Source organism: Morone saxatilis, unplaced genomic scaffold (genome assembly GCF_004916995.1).
Source record: "Morone saxatilis isolate NCDOM2014 unplaced genomic scaffold, NCSU_SB_2.0 Contig11, whole genome shotgun sequence".
NCBI lineage: Eukaryota > Metazoa > Chordata > Actinopteri > Moronidae > Morone > Morone saxatilis.
The window spans coordinates 15,286,779-15,296,397 of NW_023339663.1; the positions used below are offsets into that span (position 1 = coordinate 15,286,779).

At 37.7% G+C, this 9,619-nt stretch overlaps 1 protein-coding gene across 1 annotated transcript in view; it reads left to right on the top strand.

The window, feature by feature from the left end:
• The window catches only part of aldh1a2 (aldehyde dehydrogenase 1 family, member A2), a 23,983-nt gene extending 20,204 nt beyond the window's left edge, over window positions 1-3,779 (top strand). The window contains exons 10-13 of the mRNA XM_035652011.1: window positions 90-254; window positions 513-670; window positions 2,488-2,562; window positions 2,797-3,779. Coding sequence (XP_035507904.1) covers window positions 90-254; window positions 513-670; window positions 2,488-2,562; window positions 2,797-2,869 — 471 coding nt within the window. The 3' untranslated portion in view covers window positions 2,870-3,779. The remainder of the gene's footprint in view (window positions 1-89; window positions 255-512; window positions 671-2,487; window positions 2,563-2,796) is intronic.
• Window positions 3,780-9,619: the final 5,840 nt, after the last annotated feature.

Consider the following 9,619-nt stretch of genomic DNA (forward strand, 5'->3'; position numbering starts at 1 on the left):
GTTGTTTGGAAAGCACTTTGGATCGAAGGTGCTATATAAATAAAGTTTTACTTACTTACTTACTTACTCCTCCTCCTCCTCCTCTACAGATCAGTCGGGAGCAGCAGAATCGCGTGTTGGAGTTTGTCCAGAGTGGCATCAGTGAAGGAGCCAAGCTGGAGTGTGGAGGCAAAGCTCTGGGCTTGAAAGGGTTCTTCATTGAGCCCACTGTCTTCTCTAATGTGAGGGATGACATGCGCATCGCCAGAGAGGAGGTACAATAATAAAGAACAGGGATTTTCATAGCTCAGCGCCACTAAGGCATGTAGACCTGTGTGAGAAGCAGTGGTGGTAGAAGTACTCTTTACTAGCAGTATATTTTCCAGGTAGTAAGAGTAATTCCATCACTGGTGAAAATACACACTGGATAAAATTGTAGTGCTAAACCAATCCTTAATGCTTTAGCCTCATATACGATATGTAAATATAATATACAATAATATTCTTACATATGTGTTCTTATCTGTTCACAGATTTTTGGCCCAGTCCAGCAGATTATGAAGTTCAAAACTATCGAGGAAGTGATAGAAAGAGCCAACAACACAGATTATGGTTTGGTTGCGGCTGTATTCACCAATAACATCAACAAAGCCATGACCATATCCACAGCCATGCAGGCTGGCACTGTCTGGTAAGTTTCATCTGCTGTGTTTCTTTAGCTGCAATCAGTAATATTTTTCATGTGGGAAGTATCAAGCATTTCAGACTCTGGCATCCAGAAACTGTAAACTGGCGATGTGCCACTTCGCTATCATTATACAAGCCGCAAAGAAATGTTTTCCTTCCTTTTTTTCACTTTTTCCCCTCAGCTCAGACATTCAAGATATAAAAATATGAAAAGCAACATGCCAGCGCAAGACAAAAATGCAAAACGTAGATTGTAAATGTAAACTGACACCCTAATTTTATAATTTGTATAAATGAAATGGTCATAAAATGTTACTTCTTGAGTTCACCTAAAATTGTTTTGTTTCTTTTGTAATTACCTGCAGATGGCTATGAGTAGGGGTGGAAGTATAGCTAACATACAGCATCTGCCAAGAATTTTTCACCACTTGTCATACTTGACTGCAATCCTCTGCAAGCTGAGGAAACATTTACATCTACTTTGTCCTTCATTCTTGATGCCACCCAATCACCACCCCACTTCTTTTCCTCTGATGAGGATTTTGTTGGGTACTTTGAGCAAGGCCAACCCTCTTTTCTAACCATCGTTTATTCTTTGACAAATCCTGCCTATTGCAAACAATACTCACTAATACTGACCACAATGACAGCTTCTTATAAAGTAAAGACATTTGGGATTAACAGCTGACAACCAGCTGTGTCTGTAGTCATCTCCTGATCTTATAGATATGACTTTTACATTGTCTGTTGATCCTTCATTTAATATTTAGTCATACATTTTGTCTCATCATTGGATTTCATTGTTGGCTTGGCTTGTACAGCCTCATCAAATTTTCCCACGACCCTCAGCTCTCTATTAAACTTTAAACACATCATATAACTCCAGTACACCATGCTTTATTCACCAAACATTGTTACCATCACCAGATCACCATAGAAGTAAAGTATAGGAAACAACATTACTCTCATCTTTACATTTTTTTAAGAAAATACAATATTTTTGTTGGCAACCTTGATAACAAGACTCAAGGAAGTTACTGGTCCCAGCCAAGAAATAGTCCGCTGTCCCCCCTGCTCCCTGTAACATGTATTTACACTTGGGTTTTTGTACAGATCAAACAAACATGAAATACTGAGTTAATTAGTGAGGTTTAGAGGTTTTGGTAACAGGATGGTTACTTTGGACAAAGTCAGGCTAACTGTTTCGTCCTGTTTCCCGTCTTTGTGCTAAGCTAAGCTAACTGCCCGCTTGCAGTAGCTTTATATTAAGTGTACAGACATAAGAGTGGTATAAATTTTCTTATCTAATTCTTGGCAAAAAAAAGCATATTTCCCAAATGTTAACAAATTTAGCCCATCAATTGTTGAAAAGGTTTAATCAATACAATGCTTAAACAATCACTTAAAACTGAACCCTCCCCGTCCTCCTCAGGATCTTCTCAGTCATCAGAGTTTTGTCCCATTTCCTCAGACTGAAAGGTGCACCTTTCCCCCAATCCCCCCAATCCCAATGTTTTCCCATTTATACCTCAACTTCAATCCTCTCAAAGCATTCATTCACTACCCAGGCTGCTGTAGTTAGTAAATCCACAAATATACAACCTGACAACTTCCAGCTGTGTTTGTTAAATAATAGTGGAATTATGTTGTTTAATCCAGAGGATTTCAAAAATAGCTGTGATGATGACAATACATTTTTACATCAGTCTTACTGAATGCAGCTTTGGACTACCGCTTAGGACAAAATTATGCACCATTTTATAATAGCAAACCACAGGAGTCAAACACACATGAGTGATCAATGTTTTGTGTATTTCCCAGGATAAACTGTTTTAACGCTCTGAGCACACAGTGTCCATTTGGAGGATATAAAATGTCTGGCAATGGACGTGAATTGTGAGTATGACTATGTTGCTCGCCCACTGAATGTTACTAATACTGACTTTGTGTTTTGAAAACCTACTTTCCAAAATGGCTTAGCCTCACATAAATCTTTATCTAAAAGGATATTGCAATATTTCTGCATCAGAAGCTCTAGCAGTGTATAGAAAATATTTCAAAACTACTGTCAGCATGATAGTTCTAACAAAATGAGCAGCATTGTTACTATTTCCTGTTTTCTGTTTTCAGGGGAGAAAGCGGCTTGAAGGAGTACTCAGAAGTGAAGACCATCACGATGAAGATGGTCGCCAAGAACTCTTAAGGCAGCCACACTTTTTTGGGAGGAGGTAGCATCTTCCTCATCACTGACACCGTCTCTTGTCGGTCCGTCCAAGGTGGCAAAACCATATTAAACATCAAAACTAGTTATCTCCATGGTAACTACAGGCTGTGACCACTCGCTGCCCTCCCAGTTCCTTCATCAACTCCATATTGCTCGCCACGGACAGTCAGCCAATCTCTGTCCGGCTATCTCCACCTGCCATGAGTTTGTGGACTGTCTCTAGTCTTACTGACGACCACTGAACTACCCCCCATAATGTATACCTCCTACACTAACTACACTAAAGCACTCACAGAGACGATGGGGGAGGCTGTTCTGACTGCAAACCCCAATAACAAAACCCCCTTCCCAGCCGCTACACCCTGATCCTCACCCCCCCTCCCCCAGATGCTGGATGCTCAGAGACTCAGTCGCCGCACTTGCAATCAACCCTTTACTAGCAACTTGTCATGTTTTGGGAGGCAGTTTTTCTTTGTACTGTGCGGTATGATCGTCAAAAACCTCATGTGTCATTGTCTTGGTAGAATTTATGCAAGCATGTCAGCTCATTCAAGACCACTGATGTTGTCAGCCTCAGATATGAATGGATGAAATGTTAATTCAGAATTAATTTCTAATTGTCTTTGTTTATATTTTAGCTTGTATGACTTAACACTGTATGTCAACCTTTGACTGTAAACGTGAAGATTTTAACCTCTTAAAAGCATTTTACTCTCACCTGCTAAAAGAGGAGTAGATGTATTTTAAACATTATGTAACTGATTTTCATTGATGTCCATCTATGTTTATGTTTATACAATCATATGCTATGAAATTATAAAATTACCATAGTTTTTTTCAGTAAAGTTTTTTTTACTGGAATGCTGTTTTTCCCTGAGTGTTCACTACATTACTAGGACTCCACAGTCTATCACACAATCTACGGTTTAATTCAGGACAGAGATCTTATTATACACATCGTACATACATCAGTTGGGCGATAACAACAACAGACCTGGGTCAAACACATCGTTAATTTAATTACTTGTATTTGAAAATGCGTGCATTGACGCATCTCATTTGGAAATAAACAAGCCCAAAGAGATGATTTAACTGAAATACTTGTGCACGTTGAATGTTCATTACTAAAGTAGTAGTACTGAAATACATTTTGAAATAGATATGTGGTTTAAATTATTAGACAGTGTTCCTTTTGGGCACTTTATAAAAGTGTTTTATTAATTCTGTTGGCTCCACCTACTAGGCAGGTAGACTTATGACATACGCCTCTTTAAAGGAAGACATTTTGTCATGTAGGAAAAGCACAGGTGTTGATAAAAGTAATGGGCGAATTCCATTTAGCTGCTCCAGTTTCAGGGCCCTGGTATCGTAAATGTTATTAGTAACGCCTGTGCTAATCTTAATTCAAAAACCTGCTACATAAGATTACACAGAGGTCAAAATAGCAACAAAAAAATAAAAAAAAACATAACGAATTGCAAAGATAAACATGCAGCCGATAAGATACTTTCAATTGCAGATGCAGTTTGGGTAGTTCTTTTAGACAAGTCATAAAAATGACTGATGTGGAAGGTCATGATGGAAGAGGAGGAGGGTTGGATGAGCAACTTCCGAGTGTTGCTTAATAACTACATTTACATGCATGACCTAAAACCTAGTTACATAACTTTACATTTGAGTCTAATTTTAGACTTCAGAGCCACTGAGTAAAAATGTATGGTGAAAAGATAACATGAACATTAGTTAAAAGATTAAATATCAATATTTTGTCTCTCCAGAATAAAAAAGACTTGCTAGTTAACTTTAACACTAATGACTTGTGAGTTCATCTGGACTTGAGCCTTATACATTCCTCCAAACAGAAAGATTGAAAAAAGTGTGCCATGAATCAATTAATTTCCCTTTATTTCCTAAATCAACTAATGTTGACACTATTATTCCCAGCAAGACACTTACTTTCACAGATCCACTTTGTTTGGACAAATTCTCCAGCATCCAATCAAGTTGCAGGACGGAACCATAAAGAACTAATGTTACGTTACTGAGCAGCAGTTGGAAAAAATAATACCAACACTGGTATTACAGTTTTGTCTCGTTTGTTTCTTTGTTAAAGTGGCATTACATTAGGCATAGAGCATATAATGACTTGTTTCAGACTCAAAACTCAAACTTTAGTTTCGGGACTTGACTTGAAACTTAAGTGCAACGTCTGACTGACTTACTTGTGACTTACAACACAATGATTTGGTCCCACCTCTGTGTCACTCCAAAACGAAAAGCTGAAACACTGTGACACAAAAATCTATTTAAAATAATCCCTTTTCTTCAGTCAGTACTGATTCGGGACTCCACATGAATATTAGCTTACATTTGATTTGTTTCTGAACAAACACCACACACAGTTACATTCACCCAGTGCCATATTAAAATGGAGAAGTGCGGACGTGTCCATTGAGAGGGGCTAAAACAACAGAAATATGAGCCTGGTTGGTGTTTAGATTAACAGACGTAAAGACACTGCACTGGAGCCTTTCTTTGGCAATCAGATTTTGAATTATCAGGGTACATTTTCCCACAATTCCCTTCCCAGTTGGTATCTGCAGCCTTTCCAAAGAGAAGATGAAAAAGTGATTTTCTTATTGCAGCACTCTGTTAACACAACAGGGAACGTCAGTGCAGACTATGGACACACACTCTCAAGTTAAAAGTGCAGTCACAAACCTTTATGTTTCTTCTAGAAAGAGAGGTAATGAAATAAGGGTGCACTGGCTCTCATGTGTACAATATTAGAAATAATGTTTTACACACAACAAAGTCCACAATTAAATTAAGTTGCAAATATTGTTTTTCCCCTCTTAATTAAAATATATATTTAAAGTACCCCTAGCTTTCACGTCTCAGTCTACTGTAAATAACAGCCTCCTTAACTTTTCCCACAACCTATTTATAATAACATCATAGACACTGCAATGTGTCATATTATAAATCATTTAAAATCATCAGAAAAATAGGTAAAGGACAAATTTAAGAATAGAGTATCGGAACAAGTTACTCAAGACTTCCTTGATTCATGTTTCAAGTGGAAAACCGGAAAAAAAAAAGATCTAGTCAGGTCCATCTCTCCTCATTGAGAACCCTTTAGAAAGCCTTATTTTCTTAGTGTGTACAAGCATAACCCCACAGTTAAGGACATCAGCCTGGAAACGGACCACACACTGACAGGGACATTCACCCTTTGTCCAGATGGACCCTTATCCTTCAAAAGCCATGTTTATAGCTTCAGTTAATATAGCAGAAAGATAGCGCTGCTTTTGCTATTATCTGTTCTTTCATAATATTTTCTCACATGAGTTAACTGACCAAACAGGGATGTCTCTCTGTGTCCTGTGTCTGGTCCTCTTCATTTGTCACTAAAAGCGTATTGGCTGTTTTTGATTGTTTTTTGTTTTCAGAAATATTTTACAGGCATGGGTTTCGTGTATTTCATTGTAGCACTGTGTGTGTGTGTGTGTGCGTGGTAGCAGGAGAGGTCTGATAGCTCTCACTGATATGTTGTGCAAGCGTCTCTGTACATGCTTCTCATTCCAGTGTAGTGTGAGTCAGGACTCACTGAGTGAGCAGAGACTCCTCCACACAGTGATGATGTGATGACCTGTCAGCATGAGAGTGTTCAACATTACAGAAAATAAAATAAGAGATTTTCTTACTTTGTGCGCTATTAAAAGATTAGGTTTGATGCACTAGATTTGACAGAAAGGGTGAAACCAGCAGCTATAATTGCAAAAGGATTAACAATAATGTGCAAAAGTTACAGTAAAACATAATAATACAATATAACAGCTTCTTAAAGTCCAACTGAAAGTAAATAGCATTGTTTGTCTGCTACAGAATACATATCTGCTCTGTAAATTACTTCACCTGTGTTCTCCTTTGTGGAAAGTAATCAGAAACCAAAAGCAAAAAGTTTATATTTGATATTTTCTGGTTTTGTGGTGGTTGAATACCGGCCCAGTATCTGTCTAGACTGAGATCAAACATAGACCCGGACAAGCACCTCCAGCCAGCTGAGATGAAAAGGAGCATTTCTGATATTCCCCAGAGACTCTTTTTCTTCCTTTTAGTAATAAAAAAAACTATTACCAACATATTTCAAAAACACTTTGACAAAAAGGGGATGAGTAAGGGAAAGGGATTTCTACATTTCAGTTGGACTTCACAAACAGGTGTGAAATTCAAGGTTTCCGATCAAATAATCTTTTACTGTAAGCTAAAAGGGTTTGATGATACACCATTAGTAATAATATGAATGTTATCAACAGCTACTTCTGTTGCAATGACTACTGGTACTTGTGTTTGCATTACCATTTAAACTGTTTAATACCTGCATCCTAAAACACTAAGACATCCTATAACAAACTGAATTCAAGAATTAAAATATTTTTTTATCTTTCAAAAATCTTGATATATTACATATCACACATGTCCATGTACCAATACAAGAGTTATTGGTTGCTGTATCTATTCCTCCAGCCCACACTGGCTCTGAAAAGATCCCTTCCTGTGGTAAACTACACCTGCTAAACATCAGTTTGTATTGTCATCGTGAGCATGTTGTCATGCTGATTGTAATAAACACTCCACTGCTGTGCCTAAGTACGGCCTCAAAGAGCTGCTAGCATGGCTGTAGATTCTTGTAGAGTCATGTTTGTACAAAATTCCCTGCAGTATTTGAGGGATCTAGTAACACAAAGAGGACATTTAGTACTAAAAAGACTGAAACTATTAGCTTCAGCTGAACTTGAGAATGCATTTTGTCTCCATTCTCTAACACCAGATTCACACTAGAAATGGATATCTTCACAGTCAGTATGGAGATGAGGAATGACACCAATAACTATCTCAACACACATTGTACAGTATTGTAATATGATTTACACTGTACACTTAAAAAACAATAGGCCTACCTTAATTCAATTGTCAGTAAGTATTAAAATAAGAATACAGCTTTAGATGTTCACATAAAAACACTTTGGTTTGTGAGGGGTCAAAATGGTTATACAGTGTTGTGGAATGAAACCCTTCAAATATAATTGTGGCAGACAGGGTCAGGGTCAAGTGTTGGTTGGGAAATGAGAGCCGGCCTCCAACAAGAAGCACATGATTATAATCAACTTTCATATATCAGTGTCCTGCTTTGTTAGTAGGCAGAGTCAAACCTGTTTAACCTGAAGAAGATTAAACCTGTTTGCAAAGCTGCTTTCATGTATTGTTAAGTCCATTGCGCTTCCTCTATTGACAACATTAGGTTTCCCTGTTTTCTATGGTCCTGTGTGCAATGCTGTAATGCACCAAAGGTCAATATAATAATAATTATAGGACCATTGTTATACATAAAACATACATACAGTAACAACCTTTTGAAAATAAAAGGATAGTGATGCCTTGTCACGTGTACATCTATGTGATTAATAGGTCACTAACACCTCCAGTTTAATTTATCACATAAAACATATTTTGCATTAAGAAGTTATATCCTTAAAGACTGGTCAAGCCGTTATGGGATAGATAATGTATTGGATGATTTAAGCGGTGTCTTGGAATTACTCCAAGGTTAAGTGGTAATCCCATATCCATCAGCACTTGAATCCCAATACAAATGACCTAGACTATGTATTTATTGGAAGGAGCACTTATGGAGCTTGATAAGTATCATTCACCAGCCATTACCCTATGCTCAGAAAGATGATCTATGAGAGCCATTTGCATGCTAATCTCTCCTTCTGCTCAATAGCCTCAAAGGTTCAATTTTGTTTCATAGATTCAACCACTGAGATATAACTTCCTTAAGAACAAAATTACTCAAGTGATCTATTGGTTTTCCATGGTGTGCCAAATTCATTCTGGGACTAATGAAATGACTCATTTGTATCTAAAGGACTTAAATTAAATGGTGACATTGCCGCTTTGAATGTCATCATAAAATTTGTGCTTGACGTGTCTATGGCCAAGCTTGCTTCCTTCAGAACATTGGCGGCCGAGAGCAAGAAGATGACGCTCATCAGATTCACCGAAACAGAGGTTGCAATACTTCCCTATTCAAGAGTGTGTTGTGTGGGCTAAGCTTCTTGGAAATACAACAAATCCTCCAACTGGCAAATGTAACAGTGTAAATGCATCATATACATCATCAGAAACTATGAAAGTTGGGAGGGGTGTCAATTTGTTCACAGAGAACTTCCAAAAATAACCACAAACCTGCGCCCACATGTCTGTGTAATGATCATAATGCTCACAGTCTCTAATGATGTCGAAATAGTTTCCATCTGCCTATAGGATCAAGTATGAGTCAAAGATGGGCATATGGACGTGATGTAAGCTACTGACCGTTTCTCTCTCTCTCTCTCTGTAATGTTTTAGATTGCAGCCCACAGATTACAGATTTTGTAGGTACCTACCTGTGAGTAATGGTTATAGGAGTGACCAAGAAATAAAGTTCACTACAATTACTTTTTAAATTACCCAGTACACTAATTCATAGCTTTCCATAATAAAGACACCAAAGAAAACAGAAGGAAGAAAGAAAAGAAAAAACAAGCATGAATATGTTGTAGTGCAGTTTATTAGTTCATCATACTGTCATATTTAAGCTACCTTCCTTCATCAGAGAGCACAGAGTTGGTTGGGTTACTTAGTTTCCAGGTAGCCCCCATATTTTGTGCAACTTGAAAG